Raw genomic sequence first — 18,236 nt, forward strand, 5'->3', positions numbered from 1 at the left:
AACAAAAATGTTATTTTGCTATAACCGTTATTATTATTATTATTGTGTTGATTATTTCCGTTTTGTTATTTTACAATTCTGTTATTATTGCGGCTGAACTTTTATTATTTACCGTTGTTATATTGAAATAATTTTGAGGCTCTCTGGTTTCTGCAAATGGCTCTCCAATTGAATACATTTGCCCAGACTACAGCTGTAAGACCGAAATAAAGACCAACACCAACGTCAGAATAAAATCACTAACTCCCCTAATAATTTCAACACTAACCCATTTTCTAACCCCAGTCATTACCCACCAATAAATTCAAACAGGGCCACATATCCGGTACCAAAACAGCGGCGTCAGGGCGCCGGTCAGACTAGGGCGTCCAAACGTAGTCACCAACACGGCCGATTGCAGACCGATGGCCCCCGATCGTCCCATACCCTCTACCCACAGGTTCGGACGTAATTATGGTTTTACGAAAAAAAAAATAGGTTCACGAAAAAAATAGGCCTTCTTCCGTTGAATTTAGGACTTAATCCAGGGGTTCCCAACCTTTTTACGATCGCGTACCACTTGGACGCTGTGTACTGCCGCGCGTACCACTTCTTGCCGAACAACTAATTTGTGGAATCATGATTTATTCAAAAGAATAATATTGTTCTATACTAAATAACACTAAAGCACCATAACCAAATGAATTTAATGAGATATTTGTTTACTGTCCACCAATTCGTCGATGCGCGGTGTAAATTTGCTAACAGCGCATCGAAAGTCGTTTCCGGGCGCACCTAGTCGGTTTCAATTTTTTGACTTGATGTTCATCATGACTGAAAATCCCTGCTCGCATTCCCACGTTAAAGGGAAAATCAGTAGCTGTGGAACAGCATGGGAAACTAGCGTTGAATATGAAGAGGCCATTCTGAGCCAGAAATCTATTGGAGAACATTCCTTGTGTCTCGTGTTTGCTGTTTGGTCCTCTTGAATGTCAATCAACTCCTCTTGCCGTCCAGTTCCAACAGGTAGATCGACTGGCTAAACTGAGAAAGGATCAGTGATATAAGCACAACTTATTACATCTGGAAAATAATGTGACATTTCAGCATTAAACAATGAGAGATGATGAATAATTTCCTGAGAAAAATGATCACTGATTTCCATTTCAAGAGCTGACAGAAACCTAAACATGCCATAGCGCTTGCTTTCCACATTTTTCTTCCATAGTTCCAACTTCCGAACAAAGGCTTTGAGATGTGAAACAACAGTGCAGTTTTTACCTTGAAACAAAAGATTTAAATGGTTGAAAGTTTTGAAAATGTCTGAGGTATGCCAATCTTGCGATAAATTCCTTGTCCTCTAAATCTTTTTAAAAGTCGTGATCTTTCTCTTTGAAAAATAAAAGTAGTTCATCCCTCATTTCACAAAGACGCTTTGTTGTGTTTTCTCGGGAGAGCCGCGTACTTCTGTATGATAAAGGAGAGAAGTGTGGTCTGAACCTAGGTCTTCACAGAGCTGCTCTCCAATTACTCGTCTGACCAAGATCTTAGCCGCTGGCATAACAAGATACTCTGCAATCGTATGCGCTTTCATATTTTTAGCCACCAAGAAAGCGACTTCATAAGATGCCTTCACAATATCTGCACTCTGCTGCTGGATCTGGCCAGTTTTATCCATACGCTGCCACTTTACGTTCTCGCCCAATCGCTGGAAGTAGCTCTGATCTCTGTTCATTTTTTCAACGTGGTTTGTTTCCAGATGGCGTTTGAGCAGGCTTGGTTTCATAGACGCATTGGGCAATGTTTTCAAGCAGACCACACACTGTGGAAGAACTTCTCCATTGTGCTCAATTAAGATGAAACCATATTTTACGTATTCGGGATCATACTTTCGCTTGGGCATGATGCAAGGTGGGGTAAAAATTAACAAAACTAAATACAGACCTTCAAATGTGATACTCTAAAGTTGGTAACAAAATGGTAGTTACAACTTTTTGAAATGTGTTTCTTGCATTATCGCTGCTCATCTTCCTGCATTATCACCTTACCACCAGTATCGGTACTTTTATATTACTAGCCTAGTCTGAATCATAAACTACCTCTTCAGATGTAGCTGTCAGTGAACATTTTATTACGAATTACTTTTAGCATACTATTAGCATTATTCAACGCTATTTGTAGCTTAAGTTATAAAACAATAGATTATATATATAAACAGCAATCATTTGATATAATTAACGCCCACTGTCCCGCAGCGTTGTACAGCTTCTCAAAGCAACTGCTTGTTGACAATTCACATGACCTGTATTTTGAAGATCGCATTGTTTAACAACAGGAATAGTTACGTAACAATAAGAATAGTTCACTGATGATGGCATGAGAATTTGTCGAAACGTTTGAAAATAAAGCATGTCGCTTTTAACGTCTATTTGGGCCGTTATTTTCACCATTAGATAAGAATAGGCTTCGGGAAAATTTGTTTTTGTTAACAAAACCAGATAAACAAAATATTATAAGTTGTGAATCCAGGTTTTTGTGGAAAAAACGAAAGCTACTCGCGTACCACCTGAAACGCCTTCGCGTACCACTAGTGGTACGCGTACCACAGGTTGGGAACCCCTGACTTAATCCGATGAATTTTGGATTTATTCCGATGAATTTAGGCCTTATTCCGACAGATTTAGGTCTTATTCAGACGATTTTGATCTAATGCTATTGCGTGTATTATGTCGCTGTTCTTACTACCATGGTTTTAAAATTGTTTTTCTGCTTTAGGTATTGCTGCTTTTTAGGTCTTATTGTGTGTTCCCATTTGCCAACCCCTGATCTATACACTACTCGACGAAAATGCGGAGGCTGATTGGAAACAAATCGAAGGCCCTTTTCTCCAAGGTAACCGACTAGAAGCGTTCCTTAATGGGAACATAGAAACAAACAATGTAGTTACAAAGCTTATACTCCCCCTGCGAACGTCACATTGCGCAATAACGGCGAGCAAACAACTCTTGGAAATCATAGATCCAAAGGCAAACAACCGTCCGCTTTGGCTAAACGAAAAAATAAAATACCATTTAAAAGTTTTTTTTATGCCTGTCACGAACACAAATAATGTGCCCGTTATTTTGAGAAATACCTCGACGTTTTTTCAGTTTAGTTACCCAGAAGTGTTAACTTGCAGTTAGCCTTTTGAAGCACATAAAAACACACGTGTTTTCCCTGCCACGTTTAATGTAGACTGACCGGTTTTAACCAGGGCTGCCACTCTGATTTTCAATTTATCCCAAGGTTTCTTGTCTAAAAATCCCAAGAATTGGAAAAAAATCCCAAGATTAAAAAAGCTGAAATATAAGAGACTGTGGCGGACTTTGTGGTGCGCACCTATGTTTATTGAAGCTCTAACACAGGTGTCGGCAACCTTTTTCTAGTCGCGGGCCAATACCAAACTGAGAAAGGTCTCTATGGGCCGCACAAAATTTTAACTAAGAATTGTGTTAGTAAAATGTTAGAACAACTGTGAATCACGCAGGCCTCGGACTTTTTGCACCATTACATTTAAGGAGGCGGTAAATATCTTTTGGAGTCCACACCTCGTCGTTCAGACTGCTAATGAAAAGTGTAATACACCTACTTAGAAACGCGATAACTTTAATGATTAATCTAATTTAGTCCGGGCGCACCTGTCGAGCAAGGCGAGCGCAATTTATTTGGTATACGGCTATTTTTTGAATTTCTTGTAAGTTGGTAAAGAAGCGCTGTTCTACAGATTAAAAGAGAGCATCAAAGCGTAAACAAACCGAATGTACAAGGATGATTCGCGCGAAGCGCGACACTTTTTCGCACTTAAGTAATGTAAAATAGTCAAGTCAAAAAGTAGGTAAAATTGACTCGTGTCTTGTTTGTCAAATGGGTGACGGGCCGGATGAATTACATTTGCGGGCCGAATCCGACCGTAGGTTGCCGAACCCTGCTATAATAGCTCTCATTATTATCCTTGATTGGGTCTGGAATGGACCCTGGGAGCATTTAGGCTGTCGCATAAGCTAATAAATGAACGGTTTCGTCACACAAGCAAGTAAATAGCATTGTTACGTCACAGAAGTAAACGCATAGAAAGCAAACTAAGTTTCTCGCTCTAACACAATGTATAAAATCACTAATGAGCGTATGCGTACCAGCACGAGCCAGGCAAAAAGCCACTTCTTTATTATTTTTATGAAATAGGTCCTTAAATATAAGCAAAAAAATATTTGTAATTATGAAATGAATTGAAATTCCCAAGATATAGAACTATTATACCCAGATCCCAAGGTTTAGGCTGAAATCCCAAGATCTTGGGAAAAATCCCAAGGAGTGGCAGCTCTGGTTTTAACCGATAAACATCACACCACTTTTGGGGCATTATGACGTAACATGAAGTCAATTCGTAAACAACACAACAAAGTTTAGCGCATAAGGAAAGGTTACATGGTTATACACTAATTTGTGACAAAGCCGTTATCGAATCTAATATTATTTTTCACCAGGACTTACTGAATATAAACGGCGAGTATACCTAACATATGACGCATTGGCAAATAAATTTAACTTTCCATCAAAACAACACAGATTTTGGCAATTTCGTTAAATTTATTTCGAGTCTTTCAGAAGAATGCGATTCGGGTACCGGTAGCATAACAACGTCACGGCCGTGTAAAACCGAAACATTAAAAAAAAAAAAATTTATTCACCAGTATAACTCCACCAGAACAGTTTACGAAAAAATACAAGCAACAAACCCTCCTTACACCTAGAGCTCAATTAGATTATGGCACTGGACCTTAATAAGTTGCTGGAGTGCACTGTGCAGTGTGCACGTCTGCCTTGGGAAAGCATATATCGAAACCTGCGCAAATCAACAATCGAAAACAAACCAAGAAGCTTCCAAATTAAGTTCAACTTGGGCTAAATTAACACAAATTATTCCCTTTATTCGTTCGATAAAATATTCGAATGTATGTACTTTCTGCAAAAGGGCTACGGAAACCGTATATCACCTGTTTTATTTCTGTCCTTGTCCTATGACTTGTTTATTCTGGAAGAACGTGAGCGCGTGGTTAAGTATGAAACTACGAATACCGTGTATTTTTCCCCCGAGAACGATGAACCGTGCAAAACATTTGTAAAGTGTGTCCTTTCATGTGCAAGGTATGTCATTTATCATCTACATCAGGGGTCGGCAACCTTTTTCTAGTCGCGGGCCAAAACCAAACTCAGAAAGGTCTCTGCGGGCCGCACAAAATAATAACTAAGAATTGTGGCATTGAAATTTTAGATCAACTGTGAATTTTTTTAGGCGGGCTTCGGATATTTTTGCACTTAAAAACATGTTTAATTACATTTACAGAGGCAGTAAAGTCTTAACGCGAAGTGCGAAATAAAGCGTTTGTTTGGTTTAAAATTCGAGTTCACACTTCGTCATCCATATTTCTTATGAAAAGTTTAATAAAACTACTTTGAGGGAACGCGATAACACTTAAAGTTAATCTAGCTTAGTGTTTGTTAACCGTTTTAAGTTAAGGGTCACCTGGCGAGCGAAGCGAGCGCGATTTTTTATTTGGTTTACCGGTGTTTTTTGTAAACTTCTTGCAAGTTTTAATCACATTGCTGAAAATAAGAAATAAAATCTGTTGGAAAAAATATGTCCAATATTTTTGAATGCGCTTTCCGTTTTTTCGCGACTTACTTGACATCCTTCCACTGCGCATGAAACGTAAACAAACCGGACGCAGAAAGATTATTTGCGCGAAGCGCGAAAATTTTTCGTAATTACGTAGTTGAAATAGTCAAAAAGTATGTGAAATGGACTCGTGTCCAATTTGTCAAAGAGGCGGCGGGCCGGGCCGTAGGTTGCCGACCCCTGATCTACATAATGTTTGTGAGATGTAAGATGTGTGTATGTGTGTGGCACGATGTTCGCCCAGTCGGTGATGATTATAACATGAAATTCGAGCAGCATTAAGGTTCGGCGCTTTAGCTCAGTGGTAGAAAACGTTGAGTTCAAATCTCACTGTTGGAAAACTGTTGAAATGTTCACTTTCTGTTTACAATGGTTTGCATCACAGTGTTACGTCACACTCGATGCGATTTACAAAATAATTTTACAAAATGTTACAATGTGATTTGTCACTTACCAAGATTGTGTTTAAGAACGTATCCCAGGCCCCAGCGTTAGTTAATTTAATACAGGTATATTTAGAAGTTTTTGTGTTAGGCAGAGTTTAAGTAAAAGATAGTCAAAGTTTAACGTATCCGCGCAAAACTTTTTTTCAAGCGCAATTACCTGCCGGTTAATAAAAAAAATAAAAGTAAGTATATTTCCTTAGTAAAGTAAAATTTTAATGTTTCTAACTAAGACTATTATGTTTAGGAACTTATTGATGCCTGTTACCGCGTAAACTTTAGGTAGAGTTCGCAAATTTACGAAGAATTGAATTTTTATTTTTAAGCCGTTTGTTAGCGATAGTGATTGAGGCCAAAGCCTAATGACTTCTTACAATGTGTTTACCCATGCAATACTTAGCAGAGTTCGCGAAATATTGCGTTTATTGCAGTAGTTAACAGTAAGCATTTGTTTTTTCAATGAGGATTTTTCTCACGTTTGACGCAGTTTAGCACCGGGATTACGTATTTGCTTAAACATGACACTATCAAGCAAGTCTAAGCAATTGCTGCTGCAACCTAAAGTTTTACGTTTGGGAGTTATTCTCAATTGACAAATGTCACAGGTTTTCGTCACTTAAAATATGTATTGCATACTTATCCAAGTGTTGTGCGTTATAGTTAACCGACTTCACATCATATGGTTTGAAATTTCTATGTAGTGACCATCAGTTCAAATGTGTAGGCATAAGCAAATTTGTTATGACATTTAAAAAAAATATGTTTGCATTATTTATGTCATTTACGAAGATCTTACGAATAGCCGGTAAATATTCTTCTGGGTAATACTAATTTATGGAATGATGAATGGTCGGAACGCTCACTAATTTAAGTGTTACCCCGTTAAAACAATTATGAAACCAACGCACAATATTTGAGTTAGGGTGGGGGTTAGCGTTTGGGTGAAGGTGGGTCAAGTGTTATTATATTTAATAATAATACTGTGAGCGTTCCGACCATTCCAACCATTCATCATTCCGTAAATTAGTGTTACCCTATTCTTTTTAACCTGGGCAACGGATGCATCACAATGTTACGTCACACTCAATGCGATTTAGAAAATGTTACAATGTGATTTGTCACTTACCAAGATTGTTTTAAAGCACGCATCCCAGGCCCCAGCGTTAGTTAATTTAATACAGGTATATTTAGAAGTTTTTGTGTTTGGCAGAGTTAAAGTAAAAGATTGTCCGAGTTTAACGTATCCGCGCAAAACTTTTTTTCAAGCGCAATTACCTGCGGGGAAATAAAAAGTAAAACTGAGTACATTTCCTTCATAAAGTAAAATGTGAATGCTTCCAAATAAGACTATTATGTTTAGGAACTTGTTGATGCCTGTTTACGCTTAAAATTTAGGTAGAGTTCGCAAATTTACGAAGAATTGAATTTTTATTTTTAAGCCGTTTGTTAGCGATAGTGATTGAGGCCAAAGCCTAATAACTTCTTACAATGCGTTTACCCACGCAATACTTTTTATTGCAGTAGTTAACAGCATTTGTTTTTTCAATGAGGATTTTTATCACGTTTGACGCAGTTTAGCACCGGGATTACGTATTTGCTTAAACATGACGCTATTAAGCAAGTCTAAGCAATTGCTGCTGCAACCTAAAGTTTTACGTTTGGGAGTTATTCTCATTTGACAAACGTCACGGGTTTTCGTTACTTAAAAGATGTATTGCATGCTTAGCCAAGTGTCGTGCGCCGACTTCACACCACATGATTTGAAATTTCTATTTAGTGACACTTAGTTCAAACGTTTAGGCATAAGCAAATTTGTTATGACATTTCAAAAAATATGTTTGCATTATTTATGCCATTTACGAAGATCTTACGAATAATCGGTAAATATTCGATTTAACCTGGGCAACGCCTGGTATTTCGTCTAGTTGTAGATATGCCGAAAGTGTCCCGACTATGTAAAGCTTTTTCGCAATGTTATCTTCTGTGCGAACTTCCGATAAATATTCGGATATAAAAAGAGAAAGTATGGCAATACACAAAAGTAAATGTTCCTTATAGCTGCCTAAAAGCTTTCCTATTGTAATTTGTTTTTCTTGTACTTTTTTTTGTCATTTTTATTATATCTGTATATATATATATATCATGCATAGGAATACGTCATGAAGGTAGCACACAACAATCCTATACAACTATATTGTACAGCATTTTTTTTCATTAACAATCGACGTTTCGACTTACAAAGAATATATTACAAAAAAATGTGGAATTTGATAAATTGGTTATACAAGATGTGACAAGAAGAGGTCACGCTTTACATATAATTACAAAAAATAATATTATCTTACCAATAAAGGAACTTGTTTAGTCTAAACATGCCCTATTTTACCGCACATAAACATTCACAAATCTTGTGTCAGTTTTTGGAAAGATGGATGTAATAATACCTTCGTGGCTATCGTCCAATGGAACGGTGGAAATTTCGCCTTTAACCGCATTGTTTTCGTTTTGTATTTGTTTACCTAAAAACAGGCCAGTTAAAGTTATGTAGAATCCAAGTTAATCTTTTTGGAATACTAATATATAGCTATAACTTGATACTGGAACTAAGAAACACGTAGGGCCTACAGGGAAAATCGCCCGGAAACGCGTTTCAAGTTTCGCTAAACATAAGACAAAAACTTTGCCATCTGCATAAATTAAGCTGTCTAGCTACATCTGCTTGTTGTAAGTGTTGGTTCTTGCCAACCGCTTGAATGAGCTGCTTTGGTACAGTCATCGAGATTTAATGGATGACTCCGTACTAGGTAATCTCATGTTGCTTGAAGCTTTATTCTGTTGAAATGTACAAATAAAAGTTTCACACGATAATTCATCATCAGATTCAATCTATTATTATTTTCTCAGATGTGTGATGCAGGCGGGTTAATTGCAAGTCTCATTAAACTAATTTGCCTCGATCAATCAACCTCGCTATTGCTTCAATAAGTATTGCTGTAGTCTGATTACAAATCCACGCAGTTTTTGTTGGCTATTATGGGCAAGCCGGCAAATGCCGGCAAGAACAACCACTCAATGTATTGACTAGACAAGACTGGTTATATATTGATATAAGTTTCGCATATACAAGTTGAAAGTTTGCATGAAAGAGAGAAGGCGACACGAGAAAGCGGAAATGATTTATAACCCGAAGCCTTTTTGGCAGCCGGGAACTGCAACAATAACGCGTTCACACAGGTGAAATACTTTTATCTATAACGGAAATATGTGTCACGATATAACATTATTCATATGTGAAACAGCCGAATGCTTTGTTCTCAGAATGACAGCGAGTGTTTGGTAAAAGGCGTAAAAAAGTGACAAATCATAAATCGTAACATATTTGATAAATACACAATACAATAAATTCCAAATTATCCACTAATTATTACTTATGACGCTACAGATGTAAAAGCTGCCTATACTTCTACTAATGACTAACATATGGAACATACTTGTATTGTGTGTTCATCAACGCGGTCTTTCATTTTTTTAGCGTTAACCGATGTCGGCATGTCGAACTTAACTTCGTTTTACGGAATTGTTTTTTTTTGCCGTATTCGAAACATATTTCTATATTGGTCTCATAGATCTTGCCAGTACCTGAAGCTGATTTAACTGCATGGTGTCGCAAGGACCATAGGATAAAGCAGTGTTTCTCAACCTTTTTCAACCCAGGGCGCACTCGTAAACCTTTCAAAACGCGGCGGCGCACCTGACGAGCGAGTCGACTGCTAACTTGTTTGGATATTTTGTTTTTTGCCGGCAGTTTTTATTACACCAGGCTCCTAATTTTATTATCTATAAAGAAGCCTGAGGAGTCGGTTAAAATTAACCCGACTCCAACTCCCGAGTTCGACTCCGACCAAATGTGCGATTTCGTCAAATTCTGAGTCCGGCTGCCACTCTACAGCCTTTATTTCACCCATGTACGCAACTAAATTAAAGTGGATTTACAACTATCCCCTCATAGGGTGTCATATATCTCATCCACACACAAACCATTGCTGGAAAATCCACCATATGCTATTCCGCCTTTTCAATTTGCAGTTGGCGGCATTATCATTTTTTAAATTGTTACTGCGCACGTCGGACTCGGGACTCGGGGCTCAGGCGGTCCGACTTTAGCAAAATAAATCGACTACGGTACGGTACGTAGAGTCCCAAATCTGACTCGGACGCCACAATCCTGCTTTAAAATACGACGTGATTAATAAGACAGGTCTAAATTAAAAATAAAAAAATAAAATAGGCCTTTTATGTTGTAAATTATAAAAACACACGGTATGTTAGTTAGAGTTAGATGGAAACACAGAATAAGCCCCCAAAGCAACAACATCTAACTCGGAATAAATCCAAAATTTAACGGAATGACCTAAATGGACAAAATATCGCCCAAAACAGTAAAAACAGGTTATGGCCTGGGACGGTTAAGGGACGTCTTTTTGGCATCGGCCGTTTTGGTGTCGACGTTTGGGTGCCCTAGTTTAAAATACCGTTAGGGCGCCACTGGTTTGGTACTGCATTGGTTGCCTCTGTTTGGGGTTAGGCGCGAGTAATGGGTAGAATAAGAATTTGGTTTATGGTTCAAATTATTAAGGGAGTTAGTGTTGAAGTTATGGGTGGAGTTTGGGGTTAAGTAAAAGGTTGTAAAGGCCTTATTCGGACGAATTTAGGTCTTATTTTGATTTAAACGTTATTACTAATATTAGGTATTTCCTATTTTGGTCTTATTCCGAACTGTTTTCTATGCCGAAGTTGATGTTGTTTTAATTGCGCTCTTATGGTGGAAGCCCCGCTAGATACATGTTGCAATAGTTTCTCTTTCTTCGTTCGCGAAAAGCCAACATCAACCATTGGAACTTCAATAGGGGCTACGAATCCAGTCATATTGCTCAGTGTTTATTCACAGAAAATATTGACTAGAGTTTATTTACAAACATAGTCCTTTATTAAAAAAGATAAATCTGAATGGTCATCTTTAATTAAAGAATCATCTCCAAATAGCCTAATTTAACTTTCCCTCTACAAATCCCTATTTTTTTAAGAAAAGCTTTAATTTTATCTGTGGATGAGTGTTTTCAATTTGATTCTGCATTGACAATTTTAAACTATTCAAATGTTGTAATATGTCATTTAAATGTTTAACTTTGAATTCCAGAATTGACCAACGCCACAATAAAACCCAATACATTTTCGGTATAAGATCCAAGTGGCCTAAATAACATCCTCATCCGCAGGAAATGGATATAAAACAATTAGGCGCCGCTACCGCCTTATAAGGCCATGTTTTTCAAACGGCGTTGTTTGTAGACGCTGTTTTGAAACTGGACTGTTAATTGGTCCGATAGGGGTCTGAGTATGTTATCTATTGGTCCTTTTTCGATCTTTATTCCGAACTGTGTTTTGTTCCGATGTTGATGTTATTCTAATTTTGGTCTTATTGCTGGAATCCACTTTTAGTCGCACATTCTAAAATAATACAGAATTTTTGTAACATTTTTTCCCATTTTCTCGCGGCGCACCTGGCAATCTTCCGCGTCGCACCGGTTGAGAAACGCTGGGATAAAGTAACAAGTATTTATGCTTGGACAATTGGACATAAACAAAATCTAATAGTCCATACAAAAGTCGAGAGGATAAAGATCGACAATCCACATACAATTCCGGTTATACTACTGATAAATAAAGATACCACTGAATCAAGTATATTTCGGCAATTTTTAACCAAGTTTTATTTATTCCTATTTAAAATGTTTGTGACTAGTATTAATTATTGCCACTCATCCAAATGTTTTAAACTGGGCAAAATCGTTAATTGCGATTTTCTGTCATAAGCGTCTATTGTCACTTGGAAAACAAGACGGCGTCCATGTCGCTATAACGAAGAGCGAGTTAGCTGCCCAACTTGTGACTTCTATAGAGACTTTGGCTTTCCAATGAAGATCGTTGGCAGGTGTCAGTGGCAGAGTGTCAATAAAAACAACCCATGTTGCCAAACACTAACTGCGTTTTGTTTTTCATGGACTCTATGCAAGCCTGCAAGGAGTAGTCTTTAGCGACTAAAAAGTGGGCCAGGTAGCTTGAAGACATCCAAAGTTTTGGATCGACTTAAAAAAAACAGTCAAATAGGGGTAATACTAATTTTCGGAATGATGAATGGTCGGAAGTCGGAACGCTCACTAATTTAAGTGTTACCCCGTTAAAACAATTATTAAAGCAACGCACAATATTTGAGTTAGGGTGGGGGTTAGCGTTTGGGTCAAGGTCAGTCAAGTGTTATTATATTTAATAATAATTCTGTGAGCGTTCCGACCATTCATCATTTTGTAAATTAGTGTTACCCGTCAAATAGCCATTTCCAAAATTTGTGTAACTTTGAAATTTTTAGATATTTTTCCATTAAGTCTAATTTTACATCCATTTGCTAATAACTAGAACAATTCAATTTTATGTTAAAATGGAGGAAGATCCATTTCACGATCACAAGTTTGTCAACCCTGAAACACAAATAAAAACAGCAGCAGATATGGCAGCATGGATGAAATCTCAAGCTTACAATGACTATATAGGATTTATCACAACTCTTAATCAATCTGTAAAAGGTAAAAGTCTTTTAACTACATGTACAGTTTCTAACACTGTTCAAGCTATTGTGGACTTGTTGGAACAACTCTCCACGTGGATAGATGAAATTCCACCATTAGAACAGGCTCAAAGGTTTGGCAACAAGGCCTATCGCATTTGGCACCAAAAGTTGAAGAACAGTTCCAGCACCTTAGTCAAGGATATTCTACCAAGTAATCTCCACCTTGCATCAGAGGAAATATCAGATTATCTTAATGAAAGTTTTGGTAATCAAACTAGGATTGATTATGGAACTGGCCATGAAGCATCATTTGCAGCATTTTTGTGCTGCCTATACAAAGTCCGAGTTTTTAAACCGGAAGACCACATTGCTATTGTGAACAAAATATTTAACCAATATGTGATTTTATCAAGAAAGCTTCAAATAACATACAGAATGGAACCAGCTGGAAGTCAGGGAGTCTGGGGGTTGGACGACTTCCAGTTTCTCCCCTTCATCTTTGGTTCATCGCAACTTATTTCAAATGAGCAAATTCATCCTAGAGACTTTGTAGAAAAAACTATACTCTCACGCTTTAGCAAAGACTATATCTTTCTTCAATGCATTAACCATATTCATGAAGTGAAAACAGGACCATTTGCAGAACACTCACATACCCTATGGGGAATTAGTGCTGTACCTCATTGGACAAAAGTAAACACTGGACTTTTAAAAATGTATAAAGCAGAGGTGCTACAGAAGTTCCCTGTTATGCAACACTTCAGATTTGGTTCAATTTTGAGTTTCTCAGTTTGTAAATAAATCTTTGCTGTATATCCTTGTATACTCTTAAGTTTGTATTTTTTTCAGTGGTTTTCAACCCTTTTAGTTTTACAAACTTAGAGAACTAGATCAGGGGTGACTAACCAATCTGGTACCAAAGCTGCATTTGTTACTTGGTTAACCGCTAAGAGCCCTTACACACATGGAACGAAATGAATGACCTATCACTCAATTTCTTACTCGCTTTCCAAAACATTATAAAAAATCATAATTGTGCAACATGAGCATATAGAACCGCATACAACTGGGTGAAGAGCTGCGTGTTGGCCACCCCTGAACTAGATGTATTTTTTAAAACCTTTTTTTGTCAGTTAGAATCCTGGTTTTTAAGTCCACTAAATTTACAGGGAAACCTATTTTTTAAGAATTGTCAAATTATCCTTTATTGTTGTGCTGTTCAATATTCTTAGCAGCTGAATCATATATGAATTATTTTGCAGAGCGTGAATAGGTTTTGATCCTTATACAATGAACAAAGATAACTCAATATTTGAACTAGACCAAGATGAATGGGAGCTTGTAGGAGATGAATATGTTACTATGGATTTGGTTGGATTAGTTGACAAAGAAATCATAAATAGTTATGATAAAGAAAACATCAAGCTGATTGGGCTTTTGGATTCAAAGGAACCTGTCTTGCAACTTGACAATAGTGTGTTTGTGGGAAAACGAGAAAGTGTGCCTGGGACCTGTGTCATATTTAGAAAAGAAGATATTTCTGATGATGCTTCTTCAGATGAAGAGCGATGCACAGTTCAAACAGATCAGAAAGAAATTACCAAAATTCCATTATCCCTTCAATGTTGCACAACAAAAAAACTTGTAATGCACCAAACTTATTTACACAAAAAGTCTTAACCCTTGTCTTGCTGTGAAACATTCATTTTATGACAGGCATAGTACATAACAAAATTAACAGGCAGTATTTACAATGCTACGTTTCACTAAATAACAAAATTTCTTTGGAATCATATGCAGAAACTGCAATAGTTTTCCCAGAGCCATCACAAAATTTTACTCCGCAAATTCGTGAATCGGTTGCACAACAGTTCCATTCATGGGTAACCTAAGACACAAACACAGCATGTCATTAAAAATGCATTTGTAAAATATGGACTCTAAACAACTTACATGAATTGTATTTGTTTGGGACACTTTCCATACGCGAATAAAACTATCCTCACTTCCAGATACAATCTAAAGAAAACATCATTCTGTTACTATATTGTTTGTCCTGTTAAACAATAATGGGAAGTTATTTTTATTACTAAGTTGTTGTTCTCATTTCCAGTGTTGCAATAGTCCAACCCAGAAACAGCTCGAACATGAGCAGCTATCTCGGCCAGAACAGTAGAAGTATTTGTGTTAAAAATTCGTAAGTGACCAGATAAATAGCCACATACAGCAAGCTGGTTTTTCAAAAGTTTGATGGAAGTGCACATATCACTGTAAAAGAATAGTTCTCTAGATCAGTGATTCTCAACCTTTTTAGCTTAGGGTCCGGTGGACCTTTAAAAATCAAAACGAACCAAATTGTAATTATACGATAAAAAGGATCTTCTTAGCTTTTACAAACAACTGGTCTTAAATTTTAAGACTTAAACGAGCTGTAGACCACTTTTCAACAGTTGGGCGCAACACTTGCAGCATTGTGATGTATGATAAAGTCTTAAGTAGACTGCGAACACACAATAAGACCAAACAAGCAAGACTGCCTAAAGCGGAAAAGTCTATAAAATCCGACCAACAAAATAATGAAACCAAATACGCATTAGTATCCAGAAACGAATAAGATCCAAATCTGCCAGAATACGCCCTAAATTCATCGCAATTAAGTCTAAATAATGGCTGAAAGTGAAGGTAGAGGGCCCCGTTTTGTTTTCAAAGTTTGGACGCCGTGTTTGACTGGCGCCGCTGTTGGCACCGCATTGTTTTGCTCTAATTGGGGTTATTGTTAGCGATGGACCGCTATATCGGCATCGGTAAATGTAGGCTGATATTTTAGAATGAAAATATGATATAATTTTTCCAGTACAACACACACCTTACCCATTTTTGATCAAAAATATTTGGGTTTTAACATCACACCAAGTTAATATGCAAAATAATAGTTTATTAATTATTAAAGGTATATAAACTAAAACGTTATATGGAATTTATTTTTAATTAATTCAAGTTTTAAACATTTCCAAAGTCGGTAGACAAAATTGTAAAAAGTCGGGTATCGGTCGATCTCTAGTTATTGGTGGGTAAATGGTGGGGTTACAAATCGGTTAGGATTGAAATTATTAGGGGAGTTAGAGATGTACTTGTTGGTGGGAGTTGAAGTTAGGTAAAGTGTTGTTTAGTTCTGATTCTGACTATTTCGGTCTTATTCCGACGAGTTTAGGTCTTAGGACTTCTTCCGATCTAGATGTCAAATTACGACTATTAGGTATTAGTCATATTGCGGTCTTATTTAAAACTGTGTTTTATTCCAAAATTGAGGTTGTTCTTATTTCGGTCTTATGGCTGGAGTCCAGTAGATCATTAACTCTATGTTACATCACAATGCTACAAATTACGGAACTGACAAAGTTCTTAATTTGCTAGAAAGGCCTTTTAACATCTTGCATTTTGCAATTGCGATGCAAAATTGTAATATAGTTGGCGGACCGTCAGGAAAGCTGACGTGGACCGGCGGTTGAGAACCACTGCTCTAGATGGTACATGCTTCATAGTACAAAACTACTAAGTTACACTAATTCATTACCAACCTGGTCCCAGAAATAAATGATACAAACTGAAACTTCGGGCCACTTTTATAGCAATATATGGTTCCACTTTCATCAACACTGGCCATATCCACCTGGAAAATACTTTGTTGGCAATTCAAAAACTGCTAGGGTTGATAAAATCATACAAAATATTGATTTAATGTTGTACCTCTGCACTTTTCTCTAATCCATCAATTGCAGACACAGGCTGAGCATGTCCTTTTAAGGTTTCTGTTATATGAAAAGAATTCTTAGAAAAAAGAAGAACCAATGTGCTTCCATTGTGACAACCAACACATACATATTTTCCAACAACTTCAGAAATTCCCCTATATGTTCAACAAAAATTGCAGTAAAACATATTTTGTAAATCCATATTAAATAAGTTTAATAATTTTGTGTGTGCAGCCTTATATTCAAAATCAGTATTTAATAATAGAACTGACAATTTTCATTGTACCAAACTTAACCCAACAAATGCTTTTTAAAAAATCCCATTACCTGCAAAAAGGCATAACACTATTGTCATTCGTTTCACCGAGTTTTGAATTGTGCCAAAACATAAGTAATTGGCCAGATACATCATATATCTAAAGAAAACATATAATGATTAAACATCAAATAGAGTCATCTCAAAGAAGAAAAAGCGAAAAACTATTATCGAAATTGATATCTGTGAATTGTTTTATATTCAAATGGTTATTTAATATTCATATTATTACCTTCATCCTTAAAACAAAATTTTTTAGAATAAGTTTTTCACAAAATTTTAAGCACAAGCTGCCTAAATGTAACCAGAATAAAACATTTCATATACCAAAATGCCATTGTGATTTGCAATAACCAAAACATCCTGAGAAGACAATTTGCACCACTTTGCTTGCATAACATTGCATTTATTTATAGGCCCACCCTTGTCTTGAACTACCTGTAAAATTTAGAAAAAAATGATTTATTTCAAATACTTAACTTCAAAAATAAGTTTAATCAATAAAGTATTGTTTGCCGTATACATGATATACCTGATTGGTTCTAATGCTTTGATCTGAGTTGCAATAAACCATGTTGACACGGTCTTTATGAACTGATAAAAAAGCTTTGCTGTTATCACCTATGATAAAACATCAAAGTAAATAATTATTCAATTTATATCATTTCAAAGATTAACCCTATTCATACGTCTTATAATATAGTATTCACTTAAGCAGCTATTGCCTATTGTACTTCTTGAAATAGAATCTTATTATCATATGGATTTTAAAATATAACCTGTTTCATCACTCGTGTTTAAAACATCCAAATTGTTGAAAAGACTGGAGCTGCTTTCCTTTAAAAAAATACTTTTTTGTTGTGTAAACATGTTTACTGGACATCAGACTTTTGATAAATCTGTTTTTTGTAGGCGACCCAGTCTTTTTGTCGCATGAAATGTTTGACCTGTAAAATATGTTAATCTATAACTATTCTATTTGGAAAGCAGAGTTTGTTCATAAAGAATAAATCTGAATTAACTTTTTATATAAAATAACAAATCAATATCTTATTAATCAATGATATATAGGCGCAATTAGCTTAAGAGATTTAGTGATATTAGAAATTAATATTGTCATTGATTAAAAAGTCTATTTATACAAGTTTACTTAGTGTTGCAATTTTACCCAAATTTTGGGGCAAGAATTTTCAAAATCCTTTCTTAAACTTTCACAGTTTTTATCTGTTTCTTCTACGGAATTGTACTTTTCAGCACAAGAAAGATATCTATCGCGAGATTTCCAGCAAATGCGTCTTTTATTTGCGTTTGGAGCAACGTTACTTTCCATAGCATTTACGTTTACCGAAGCTATGGTAATAACAACGAGAAAAGGTTACTTATGTTGTTATGCTTGACTACATTC

At 36.4% G+C, this 18,236-nt stretch overlaps 3 protein-coding genes and 1 pseudogene across 4 annotated transcripts; 1 reads left to right on the forward strand and 3 right to left on the reverse strand.

The window, feature by feature from the left end:
* Positions 1-685: 685 nt before the first annotated feature.
* LOC146140501 (zinc finger BED domain-containing protein 5-like) lies at positions 686-1,171 on the reverse strand (annotated as a pseudogene).
* Positions 1,172-1,396: 225 nt separating this feature from the next.
* On the reverse strand, positions 1,397-1,882 carry LOC146140502 (protein FAM200B-like). Its single transcript, XM_083392640.1, has one exon. It carries the CDS (start codon positions 1,880-1,882, stop codon positions 1,397-1,399), a length of 486 nt encoding a protein of 161 aa, XP_083248766.1.
* A 10,375-nt stretch (positions 1,883-12,257) lies between these two features.
* Positions 12,258-14,019, forward strand: LOC146140503 (serine/threonine-protein phosphatase 2A activator-like). Its single transcript, XM_083391119.1, has one exon. The coding sequence runs from the start codon at positions 12,635-12,637 to the stop codon at positions 13,562-13,564; it is 930 nt and encodes a 309-aa protein (XP_083247245.1). The 5' UTR covers positions 12,258-12,634; the 3' UTR covers positions 13,565-14,019.
* On the reverse strand, positions 13,637-18,138 carry LOC146140504 (WD repeat-containing protein 54-like). Of its 2 annotated transcripts, XM_083391117.1 has the most exons (10): positions 18,000-18,138; positions 17,611-17,778; positions 17,364-17,452; positions 17,159-17,269; positions 16,843-16,931; positions 16,511-16,670; positions 16,342-16,433; positions 14,854-15,031; positions 14,717-14,782; positions 13,649-14,651 (listed from the first exon to the last, which is right to left on the reverse strand). In XM_083391117.1, the coding sequence occupies exons 2-10, from the start codon at positions 17,699-17,701 to the stop codon at positions 14,520-14,522; spliced, it is 1,008 nt and encodes a 335-aa protein (XP_083247243.1). In that variant the 5' UTR covers positions 17,702-17,778; positions 18,000-18,138; the 3' UTR covers positions 13,649-14,519. The 2 variants fall into 2 exon arrangements, with proteins under 2 accessions (XP_083247244.1, XP_083247243.1); XM_083391118.1 differs by lacking the exon at positions 14,854-15,031 and having other exon boundaries at positions 13,637-14,651.
* Positions 18,139-18,236: the final 98 nt, after the last annotated feature.

Source organism: Ascidiella aspersa, chromosome 6 (assembly GCF_963924565.1).
Source record: "Ascidiella aspersa chromosome 6, kaAscAspe10.2, whole genome shotgun sequence".
NCBI classification, from domain to species: Eukaryota; Metazoa; Chordata; class Ascidiacea; order Phlebobranchia; family Ascidiidae; genus Ascidiella; species Ascidiella aspersa.